Genomic DNA, 13,061 nt, shown 5'->3' with positions numbered 1-13,061 from the left:
GTCTTACATGATCGTACTGGTATGGTTTTGTTGCAAAATGAGCTCCTATTCTTATCTGCATTAAAAAATAATATGCTCTTTATGTTTGTGTATTGTGTGTCACATACTTTAAGTTATTTTGCGTATACTTTGATGTGTCTATGTATATACCGTATTCATCTATGATAGTTTGCAACACATTCACTCTTACATCTCATATTCCTCTAAAGCAGAATATTACGTTTGACTGTTTGGAGTAACTTTTGTGAGTTCATGTCTTTCCAGTCAAAAGGTATGTTTATACTCCGCATTTTGAACTGCACTTTATACTTTGTCATCAGTGTTACTGTATAGCATGTTCTATCCATGCAGTTATTCATTGCCTTCTTGAATAGCTATACTTCAATGCTTTAATGTTTCTAAAATGTATTTTATTCATACGCTGTACATTAATGTTATCTGCTGTAACTACATACTTCAATAATCAGTTTTCAGAAAAGAAGAAAATTCCAGCAACAAGAAAGAGTTGTGCGATTTAACAGAAAGTTGATGGACGTGTTCCTATATCTGAAAGATGATGTCTGCTCAAATTTAACACTATTCACCTAAGAGTGGCAATAGCAGCGCCACTATATGAAAATCAGGTTTGCTTTAATTACACATTATAACGGTTGTGAGGCTTAGTTACCTTTGAGATTGGATGTGGTGAGTTAATGTTAGCCAAGAATGCCTTTAGGTGGCAAAGGCGCCATTATCAACACTTCACTGAGTTTCACTGAGGTAGTGTAAAAAGGAAAGGAGAAGCTGGATGTTCCTTCTGCGATACTGCATAGCAACTTGGCAGGAATGTAGTCATGATAGCCTACCATGACTGCTGGCAGCAGTGCTCGCGAAAATGTACAATCACTAGCAGACCGGGCTCTAGATGGCCACGTGGCCCTATCGAGGGGGAAGACCATTGTGTTCGCATACGATTCTGGCTCATTGCACTACATCTGCAGCAGCAATCTGAGGAGCAATTGGCACTGTAGTGACATAAGCAACTACACAACTGGCCATTAAAATTGCTACACCACGAAGATAACGTGCTACGGACGCGAAATTTAACCGACAGGAAGAAGATGCTGTGATATGCAAAAGATTAGCTTTTCAGAGTATTCACACGAGGTTGGCTCCGGTGAAGACACCTACAACGTGCTGACATGAGGAAAGTTTCCAACCGATTTCTCATACACAAACAGTAGTTGACCGGCGTTGCCTGGTGAAACGTTGTTGTGATGCCTCGTGTAAGGAGAAGAAATGCGTACCATCAAGTTTCCGACTTTGATAAAGGTCGGATTGTAGCCTATCGCGATTGCGGTTTATCGTATCACGACATTGCTGCTCGCGTTGGTCGAGATCCAATGACCGTTAGCAGAATATGGAATCTGTGGGTTCAGGAGGGTAATACGGAACTCCGTGCTGGATCCCAACGGCCTCGTATCACTAGCAGTCGAGATGACAGGCATCTTATCCGCATGGCTGTAACGGATCGTGCAGCCACGTCTCGATTCCTGAGTCAAGAGATGGGGACGTTTGCAAGACAACAACCATCTGCACGAACAGTTCGACGATGTTTGCAGCAGCATGGACTATCGGCTCGGAGACCATGGCTGCGGTTACCCTTGACGCTGGATCATAGACAGGAGCGCCTGCGATGGTGTACTCAACGACGAACCTGGGTGCACGAATGGCAAAACATCATTTTTTCAGATGAATAAATGTTCTGTTTAGAGCATCATGATGGCCGCATGGGTGTTTGGCGACATCGCGGTGAACGCACGTTGGAAGCGTGTATTCGTCATCGCCATACTGACGTATCACCCGGCATGATGGTATTGGGTGCCACTGGTTACAATTCTCGGTCACCTCTTGTTCGCATTGACGGCACTTTGAACAGTGGACGTTACAATTCAGATGTGTTACGACCCGTGGCTCTACCCTTCATTCGATTCCTGCGAAACCCTACATTTCAGCAGGATAATGCACATGTTGCAGGTCCTGTACGGGACTTTCTGGATACAGAAAACGTTCGACTGCTGCCCTGGCCATCACATTCTCCAGGTCTCTCAAAATTGGACACGTCTGGTCAATGGTGGCCTAGCAACTGGCTGGTCACAATCCTCCAGTCACACTCTTGATGAATTGTGCTATCGTGTTGAAGCTGCATGGGCAGCTGTGCCTGTACACGCCATCCAAGCTCTGTTTGACTCAATGCCCAGGCGTATCAAGGCCGTTATTACGGCCAGAGATGGTTGTTCTGGGTACTGATATCTCAGGATCTATGTACCAAAATTGCATGAAAATGTAATCACATGTCAGTTCTAGTATAATATATTTGTCCAATGAGTAACCTCTTATCATCTGCATTTCTTCTTGGTGTAGCAATTTTAATGGCCAATAGTGTATTGAAAATGAAATGTCGTATGACGTGGGCCTCCCGTCGGGTAGACCGTTTGCCTGGTGCAAGTCTTTCGATTTGACGTCACTTCGGCGACTTGCGCGTCGATGGGGATGAAATGATGATGATTAGGACAACACAACACCCAGTCCCTGAGCGGAGAAAATCTCCGACCCAGCCGGGAATCGAACCCGGGCCCTTAGGATTGACAGTCTGTCTCGCTGACCACTCAGCTACCGGGGGCGGACAGTAGTGTATTACAAATCGTTTACTAAAAGGGCAGCTCCGAGTCAGACGCCTTGTAACGTCCATTCTACTGATCCCAAACCACTACCATTTGCGACTTCAGTGGTGTCAAGCGAGAGCTCATTGGAAGTCAGGGTGGAAGCTTGTTGTATTTTCTGATGAAATCTGATTCTGCATCGGTGCCATTGACTGCCGTATGTTGTTTTGACGGAGGCCAGTTGAAGGCTTCAAACCAACCTGTCTGCGTGCTAGACACACTGAACTTGCATCTGTAGTTGTGGTCTGGCGTGCGATTTTCTCTGACAGAAGCAGCATTCTCTTGGTTATCCCAAGCACCCTGACTACAAATTTGCACTTCAGTCTGGTGACTCGACTGGCTGTGCTGCCTTTCATGACGAGCACAACAGCTGGTGTTTCCCCACGGGATAACGCTCGCCCACATACCGCTGTTGTGACCCAACATGCTCTACAGAGTGTCGGCAGGTTGCCTTGGTCTGCTCGAGCACCAGATCTGTCTCCAGTCGAGCACATGTGGGACATCATCGGACGTCAACTCCGGCGTCATTCACAACCAGCAGTAACCAGCCGTTCCTGTGTTGTGAGACCAAGTGCAACATGCATGGCACTCCAGCCCATTAACTGATATCCGACACCTGTACAACACAATGCAAGCATGCACGTTGGCATTCTATCATTCAACATTGTGGTGGTTACACTGCTAACTAATGTAGCAGCATTTCACATTTGCAGTGGCTTATCTCGAGCTTACATTAACCTGTGATATTGCAATGTTAATCATTTCAATATGTTATCTAAACAAATATGTTCCCGAAATTTAATTACTCTATGTTAATTATTTTTTGACACTGCCATTTTTTCGAATGTATATGCACATCCCTCCCCATAAACACCCTTCCTCCTCCCACCTTCTTTCAGGACTCATTTTATATGTTATACAACTTACAGATATACGAGGTGTGGCTAGAAAAAAACCGGACTAGTACTGGTGAAACAATAAAACGAATGCAATAAGGCTGAAAGTCGCGTGGCCTGTCACGTGACTCTCGCTCCGCCTACTGCTCGAGTTTCACCTGCCTCCTGCACTCAGTCTTCCCGTGGCGTCCGTTTTAAGTAGTTGACGTTTTGTCTGTGCGTCGGAAAATGTTGAGTGTACAGAAAGAACAGCGTGTTAACATCAAATTTTGTTTCAAACTAGGAAAATCTGCAAGTGAAACGTTTGTAATGTTACAACAAGTGTACGGCGATGATGTTTATCGCGAACACAAGTGTTTGAGTGGTTTAAACGATTTAAAGATGGCCGCGAAGACACCAGTCATGACACTCGCACTGGCAGACCATTGTCAGCAAAAACTGATGGAAACATTGAAAAAATCGGTAAACTTGTTCGACAAGATCGCCGTTTAACAATCAGAGCAGTGTCTGAGTTAACAGGAGTTTACAAGGAAAGTGTTAGGCAGATTCTTCATGAAAGTTTCAACATGAACAAAGTGTGTTCAAAAATGGTTCCAAAGTGTCTCACAATTGAACAGAAGGAACGCCGAAGAATGATTTGTTCTGACATCCTGGAAAACATTGAAAGTGGTCCCACCTTCTTAGAAAATGTTATTACTTGCGATGAATCGTGGTTTTTTACTTACGATCCCAAAACTAAACGCCAATCGATGCATTGGAAAACTCATGGTTCTCCACGACAAAAAAAAGCACGAATGTCAAAATCGAAATTCAAGGCAATGATGATTGTTTTTTTTTGACATCAAAGGGATTGTGCACATTGATTGGGTACCAGAGGGACAAACAGTGAATCAGCATTACTACATTAGCGTCCTGGCTACCCTACGTGAGCGAGTACGGAGAAAACGGAACGATTTGTGGAGAAAAAAGTCATGGATCCTTCACCAAGACAATGCCTCAGCTCACAGTGCGTTGTCAGTGAAGACGTTTTTGGCAAAACACAACATTCCCATCTTAGATCATCCACCCCACTCACCTGATTTGGCCCCCTGTGACTTTTTTCTTTTCCCTAAAGTCAAGTCAGCTTTGAAATTAACTAGATTTGAGACTGTTGAAGCAGTAAAAGAAAAAGCGACGGAAGTAATGTATGGACTTACCGAAAATGATCTGCAGCATTGCTATGAACAGTGGAAAATTCGTATGGAGCGGTGTAGAGACCGAGGAGGAGAGTACATTGAAGGAGATAACATGAAATTGTAAATAATTGTAAATAAATGTTTTTTCCAGCATCAGTACGGTTTTTTTCTAGCCGCACCTCGTATGAAGCTTGTTACAGAAGAAACTGCTTGTTGTGACGGAATAAATAAAAAACCCACCCGCAGAGAATTCCCTAACAAGAAGTTTCGGGGTATATTTTAAAAATATAAAAATATATTATAGTTTTTCGAATGGTGTAGTATTAAATGACTATTTACAAAAGATTGTAATTTTAACTGTAAAAATACAATTATTTGCAGTCTGGCTATAAGATACCTAAGTAAAGACCATCTAGTGACTGCAACTATGTGCAAGCGTTGTCTTTGCCTCACTGTTACCCAGCTGTAGAGTTTACTTGGACTGAGATTTATTCATGAGGTACAAAACATGTCACGTAAAAGTAAACATTTATTCAAATGCGCATTTTTACCATAGATCTCGCATTTTAAGAACTGACAAGTCTTAGTCATGTGTCAACATACCCATTTGTACAGCGTACTTTTTGTCTGCGTATGGTTTTATTTTTGACTGACCTATGTATAATGAATTGTATTGTATATTCTCTACCATAATGACCACATGGAATGAGTGATAAACTCATAAAGGAACACAATTTATTATTAAAAAAATTTTCAATGTATGAAAGCATATTTTTCTTTCGTTATTTGTAATATGTAACAAAAAATTTTCTTACAAATCATGATGGTGCTTTTATTCTGTGTACATGCATCGTGTTACAGATAAGAGGATGACAAGCTGAACAGTGGAAACCGGTTTTCGGTAATAAATGTTAATTAATCTGATATAGGTTATGAAAATCTTTTTTTTCATTTTACTTTTATTTAATATCATTGAGCCACAACGGAATGAAGCAGTACGATATCCTCACAGGGCACTTTTTTCACCTTCTTTCACAGCGCACACAAGCTCAGTATGGCAACTTTTGACATTGGCAGCGGATACAAACACATATAGCAACATTAAACGTGAGTGTACTGAGAGGCCGTAGAAAAATCAATGAGTTCGTTATCCGGAGTAAAACAGCGTAGGGCTGCTACGTTCTTGTTTCCGGTCACTTCTTTTTGTTATCTGCCATATTATACACTGTAAACTAATTGAAAACCGATATCAACGTTTCGGACGGAGTAAGCAATGCATCTGTAAGACTTCCAAATACTTCTTTCAGCCCGTTTCTTTATTGAAGTTTAAGATTTACGACTGTCCTAAGATTTTTATTTAAACCGAAATATCTAACGTTTTAAGTCTTGTGCATTCTTTCCCTTTCAGTAAATGGTAAATTATTTACTTTTTAATATTTCAGATCAAGAGCCGTAGGATACGTAGATGTAAAATACATGCTGGTAACAAAATACTGTGATTTTTAGATAAGAATTGTAATAAGAAATAGTTCTTCGAAAAGGAGTTTCTATGTCAGTTGTAAGTAGTTGTGGAGGTGAATTGGAGATTATGAAATGGTAAAACATAGGTAAAGAAACACATTTGGTGGTAATTCATAGCAACAAAAGGCAAATTCTGGTTGCTTGAAAACGCTCTATGGGCCGCCATCCTGGACCATACCTTTTGTACATTGTGGGCCAGCAGGATGTAGCGATGGTCTGGAGACATGGAAAACCGCACTGGATTGAGCCGCTTCTGTAACAAGATAACAGATGCCGTGTATTAGCATTATAAAAAACCGTCACATGTTGTTATCTCCTATGTCATACCTGACAGTTCATTTTTTTAAATTTCGTTTTCTGTAACTTTGACTGTAAGTAACACTAATTTTTATAATTATGTGGCAGTGTGAGGTAGACAGGCAGTGTCACTACCGCAGACCAAATCCAAGCACAAGGCGATTTTGTCGCTAAGATTACAGCTCCTTCGCATCTCTTGATATACAGGGTGTTATAAAAAGGTACGGCCAAACTTTCGTGAAACATTCCTCTCACACAAAGAAAGAAAATATGTTATGTGGACATGTGTCCGGAAACGCTTACTTCCCATGTTAGAGCTCATTTTATTACTTCTCTTCAAATCACATTAATCATGGAATGGAAACACACAGCAACAGAATGTACCAGCGTGACTTCAAACACTTTGTTACAGAAAATGTTCAAAATGTCCTCCGTTAGCGAGGATACAAGCATCCACCCTCCGTCGCATGGAATCCCTGATGCGCTGATGCAGCCCTGGAGAATGGCGTATTGTATCACAGCCGTCCACAATATGAGCACGAAGAGTCTCTACATTTGGTACCGGGGTTGCGTAGACAAGAGCTTTCAAATGCCCCCATAAATGAAAGTCAAACAGTACTATACAGGGTTGTCCATTGATCGTGACCGGGCCAAATATCTAACGAAATAAGCGTCAAACGAAAAAACTACAAAGAGCGAAACTTGTCTCGATTGAAGGGGAAAACCAGATGGCGCTATGGTTGGCCCGCTAGATGGCGCTGCCATAGGTCAAACGGATGTCAACAGCGTTTTTTTAAATGGGAACCCCGATTTTTTATTACATATTCGTGTAGTACGTAAAGAAATATGAATGTCTTAGTTGGACAACTTGTTTCGCTTTGGGATCAATGACGCTGTAATAATCATAAACATATGGCTCGCAATTTTAGACGAACAGTTGGTAACAGGTAGGTTCGATCTTTGTAGTTTTATCGTTTGATGTTTATTTCGTGAGGTATTTGGCCCGGTCACGATCAATGGACTACCTACATCTACATCTACATTTATACTCCGAAAGCCACCCAACGGTGTTTGGCAGAGGGCACTTCACGTGCCACTGTCATTGCCTCCCTTTCCTGTTCCAGTCGCGTATGGTTCGCGGGAAGAACGACTGTCTGAAAGCCTCCGTGCGCGCTCTAATCTCTCTAATTTTACATTCGTGATCTCCTCGGGAGGTATAAGTAGGGGGAAGCAATACATTCGATACCTCATCCAGAAACGCACCCTCTCGAAACCTGGACAGCAAGCTACACCGCGATGCAGAGCGCCTCTCTTGCAGAGTCTGCCACTTGCGTTTCTTAAACATCTCCGTAACGCTATCACGGTTGCCAAATAACCCTGTGACGAAACGCGCCGCTCTTCTTTGGATCTTCTCTATCTCCTCCGTCAACCCGATCTGATACGGATCCCACACTGATGTGCAATACTCAAGTATAGGTCGAACGAGTGTTTTGTAAGCCACCTCCTTTGTTGATGGACTACATTTTCTAAGGACTCTCCCAATGAATCTCAACCTGGTACCCGCCTTACCAACAATTAATTTTATATGATCATTCCACTTCAAATCGTTCCGCGCGCATACCGTCAGATATTTTACAGAAGTAACTGCTACCAGTGTTTGTTCCGCTATCATATAATCATACAATAAAGGATCCTTCTATCTATGTATTCGCAATACATTACATTTGTCTATGTTAAGGGTCAGTTGCCACTCCCTGCACCAAGTGCCTATCCGCTGCAGATCTTCCTGCATTTCGCTACAATTTTCTAATGCTGCAACTTCTCTGTATACTACAGCATCATCCGCGAAAAGCCGCATGGATCTTCCGACACTATCTACTAGGTCATTTATATATATTGTGAAAAGCAATGGTCCCATAACACTCCCCTGTGGCACGCCTGAGGTTACTTTAACGTCTGTAGACGTCTCTCCATTGATAACAACATGCTGTGTTCTGTTTGCTAAAAACTCTTCAATCCAGCCACACAGCTGGTCTGATATTCCGTAGGCTCTTACTTTGTTTATCAGGCGACAGTGCGGAACTGTATCGAACGCCTTCCGGAAGTCAAGAAAAATAGCATCTATCTGGGAGCCTGTATCTAATATTTTCTGGGTCTCATGAACAAATAAAACGAGTTGGGTCTCACACGATCGCTGTTTCCGGAATCCATGTTGATCCCTACATAGTGGATTCTGGGTTTCGAAAAACGACATGATACTCGAGCAAAAAACATGTTCTAAAATTCTACAACAGATCGACGTCAGAGATATAGGTCTATAGTTTTGTGCATCTGCTCGACGACCCTTCTTGAAGACTGGGACTACCTGTGCTCTTTTCGAATCATTTGGAACCTTCCGTTTCTCTAGAGACTTGCGGTACACGGCTGTTAGAAGGGGGGCAAGTTCTTTCGCGTACTCTGTGTAGAATCGAATTGGTATCCCGTCAGGTCCAGTGGACTTTCCTCTGTTGAGTGATTCCAGTTGCTTTTCTATTCCTTGGACACTTATTTCGATGTCAGCCATTTTTTTGTTTGTGCGAGGATTTAGAGAAGGAACTGCAGTGCGGTCTTCCTCTGTGAAACAGCTTATAAAAAGGTGTTTAGTATTTCAGCATTACGCGTATCATCCTGTGTTTCAATGCCATCATCATCCCGGAGTGTCTGGATATGCTGCTTCGAGCCACTTACTGATTTAACGTAAGACCAGAACTTCCTAGGATTTCTGTCAAGTCTGTACATAGAATTTTACTTTCGAATTCATTGAACGCTTCACGCATAGCCCTCCTTACGCTAACTTTGACATCGTTTAGCTTCTGTTTGTCTGAGAGGTTTTGGCTGCATTTAAACTTAGAGTGAAGCTCTCTTTGCTTTCGCAGTAGTTTCCTAACTTTGTTGTTGAACCACGGTGGGTTTTTCCCGTCCCTCACAGTTTTACTCGGCACGTACCTGTCTAAAACGCCTTTTACGATGGCCTTGAACGTTTTCCATAAACACTCAACATTGTCAGTATCGGAACAGAAATTTTCGATTTGATCTGTTAGGTAGTCTGAAGTCTGCCTTCTATTACTCTTGCTAAACAGATAAACCTTCCTCCCTTTTTTTGTATTCCTACTAACTTCCATATTCAGGGATTCTGCAACGGCCTTATGATCACTGATTCCCTGTTCTGTACATACAGAGTCGAAAAGTTCGGGTCTGTTTGTTATCAGTAGGTCCAAGATGTTATCTCCACGAGTCGGTTCTCTGTTTAATTGCTCGAGGTAATTTTCGGATAGTGCACTCAGTATAATGTCACTGGATGCTCTGTCCCTACCACCCGTCCTAAACATCTGAGTGTCCCAGTCTATATCTGGTAAATTGAAATCTCCACCTAAGACTATAACATGCTGAGAAAATTTATGTGAAATGTATTCCAAATTTTCTCTCAGTTGTTCTGCCACTAATGCTGCTGAGTCGGGAGGTCGGTAAAAGGAGCCAATTATTAACTTAGCTCGGTTGCTGAGTGTAACCTCCACCCATAATAATTCACAGGAACTATCCACTTCTATTTCACTACAGGATAAACTACTACTAACAGCGACGAACACTCCACCACCGGTTGCATGCAATCTATCCTTTCTAAACACCGTCTGTACCTTTGTAAAAATTTCGGCAGAATTTATCTCTGCTTTCAAGCAGCTTTCTGTACCTATAGCGATTTCTGCTGCGGTGCTTTCTATCAGCGCTTTAAGTTCCGGTACTTTACCAACGTAGCTTCGACAGTTTACAATTGCAATACCGATTGCTGCTTGGTCCCCGCATGTCCTGACTTTGCCCTATCTGTACTTGCCTGAGGCCATCTAACCTAAAAAACCGCCCAGCCCACGCCACACAACCCCTGCTACCCGTGTAACCGCTTGTTGCGTGTAGTGGACTCCCGACATATCCAGCGGAACTCGAAACCCCACCACCCTATGGCGCAAGTCGAGGAATCTGCAGCCCACACGGTCGCAGAACCGTCTCAGCCTCTGATTCAGACCCTTCACTCGGCTCTGTACCAAAGGTCCGCAGTCAGTCCTGTCGACGATGCTGCAGATGGTGAGCTCTGCTTTCATCCCGCTAGCGAGACTGGCAGTCTTCACCAAATCAGATAGCTGCCGGAAGCCAGAGAGGATTTCCTCCGATCCATAGCGACACACATCATTGGTGCCGACATGAGCGACCACCTGCAGATGCCTTTCCACATCTGGAATGACTCCCCCCGGTATGCACACGGAGTGCACATTGGGTTTCTTCCCCTCTCTTGCTGCCATTTCCCTAAGGGGCCCCATTACGCGCCTGACGTTGGAGCTCCCAACTACCAGTTAGGCCACCCTCTGCGACCGCCCAGATCTTGCAGACTGAGGGGCAACCTCTGGAACAGGACAAGCAGCCATGCCATATCAGGCCGGGGATCAGTATCATCCTGAGACAGAGCCTGAAACCGGTTCGTCAGACAAACTGGAGAGGCCTTCCGTTCAGCCCTCCGGAATGTCTTTCGCCCCCTGCCACACCTTGAGACGACCTCCCACTCTACCACAGGTGAGGGATCAGCCCTGTATTTTAGAGCAACGTAAAAGTAATAGGAACAGACTCCCAGCTGTTAGTCATCGTGTACTATTCTACATCTACATCTACACCTACAGCTATACTCTGCAAGTCACATTGCGGTGCAGAGGTGTGTGGCGGAGGGTACTTTCTGTACGACCGTCACTTCTCCTCTTCCCTGTTGCAGTTGCGTATGGTTCGCGGGAAGGACGAGTGCCGCTAATCCTCCGTGTGGGCTCGAGTCTCTCTAATATTATCTTCGTGTTCTTTTTGCGAGATACATGTAGAAGGGAACATTCCAATTGTTAATTCTTCGAGGAACACACCTTCGGAGCTTTAACAGTAAACCACACCGTTATGCAGGACGCTTCTCTTGCAGCGTGTGTTGTAAGAGTTTGTTGAACTTCTCTGTGATACTTTCATGATTACTAACTGAATCTGTAACGAAACGCGTTGCTCTTGTTTGGATCTTCTCTATTTTCTCCATCGATCGAACCTGCTACGGATGCCACACAGATGAATAATTAAATTGAATGATTTGCTTTGATGATTTGGGTGGCAGGTTTGTAAAATATAATGAAAATATTAAAACGAGTGACAAAATAATTTTATTACATCACAACTGAAATTACAAACATTATAAATTGTGTATTTGTAAGTATAAATTTAACCTAAAGTTTCTACACTTATCAGCTATGCCCAAGGGAAATTAAAAATTAATTTGAGAATGAGAAATATAAAATTTTGAAATATAGGTTTTCTGAGGTAGTAATAGGAATATGATATATGAACACCTCTATTTATCTTCGGTAGAGAATAAATAAGAAGTAAATGTAAAAATATGGCAGTGTACTAATTGTATTACGACCATCTCCCTGGAAGTTAAGTCAATATTAAGTACATACTAATATACACAGTTAAACTGAAGTAAGTTTTCAAGTTTGTTTGACAGAAAAAGCACATATGATTACAGTGTCGTAAATAGGATCATAAAATATTGTGCCACATTTTATAAGTTCTGTAAATTAAAAAAGTTACGAAACCGTGAAGTAGCGGGAAGGATAGGTGAAGAAAAGAGTAAGTCGAGAAATACTCTACATGGCACTGGACGGAACAATAGAGGAGGGAACATGTAGGGTAGACAAACCTTAGAATGTGTATAACAGATCACTGAGGTTGTTGGGAGTAGAGGATGTGCAGAATTGGAAGGTCAGGCCAAAGTGGGAACAAACGGACAACACCAAATCCGTTGGAAGATGACTTTAAAAAAATTAAGAAAGGAAAAGGTAGGTAGCTGCCTAGAAATTAGGGTTCTTAGTGCTTTTCTCACGTAAGTCAAACGTGCAATCGTGAATCTGCTACGGATGACTGCAGAATGTTAGAACACATAGATATCTGCAAATTAACATTAGAGAAAAGCTTATTTTGTTGTTAAAAGTTCTATCTCATAACAATTGTAAGTATTCGGTAGTAACTATAGAAAACATGGCCGCGCGCGGTAGCTCAGCGGTCTAAGGCGTCTGGTCACGGTTCACGAGGCTACCCCCGTCGGAGGTTCGAGTCCTCCCTCGGGCATGGGTGGGCGTGGGTGTTGCCCTTAGCGTAAGTTAGTTTAATTTAGATTAAGTAGTTCGTAAGTCTAGGGGCCGATGATCTTAGCAGTTTGGTCCCATACTCCTTACCACAAATTTCCAAAAATAGAAAACATATCGTACAGAAAATCTTTAGATATCAAAATCCTCCATCGTACCATAACATCAACGACAGGGAGATTTTGTTTTCAAAATTTTTCAGCCTGTAATGACTGCCTGTTATGGCTTAACCTAGGAGTGCCACAACTGAGCTACATTAGTGCCCACAACTCA

At 42.7% G+C, this 13,061-nt stretch overlaps 1 protein-coding gene across 1 annotated transcript in view; it reads right to left on the bottom strand.

Annotated features, from left to right (window-relative positions):
- Positions 1–13,061, bottom strand: part of LOC124619958 (dipeptidyl aminopeptidase-like protein 6) — a gene marked incomplete at its 5' end in the record, with an annotated part of 439,288 nt that overhangs the window by 170,420 nt on the left and 255,807 nt on the right. The window contains one exon of the mRNA XM_047146621.1: positions 6,473–6,547. Coding sequence (XP_047002577.1) covers positions 6,473–6,547 — 75 coding nt within the window. The remainder of the gene's footprint in view (positions 1–6,472; positions 6,548–13,061) is intronic.

The sequence above is a fragment of the Schistocerca americana genome, chromosome 6 (genome assembly GCF_021461395.2).
Source record: "Schistocerca americana isolate TAMUIC-IGC-003095 chromosome 6, iqSchAmer2.1, whole genome shotgun sequence".
Lineage (NCBI taxonomy): Eukaryota > Metazoa > Arthropoda > Insecta > Orthoptera > Acrididae > Schistocerca > Schistocerca americana.
Note: the sequence above shows the minus strand (reverse complement) of the source record. Positions and strands in the feature narration are given on the sequence as shown.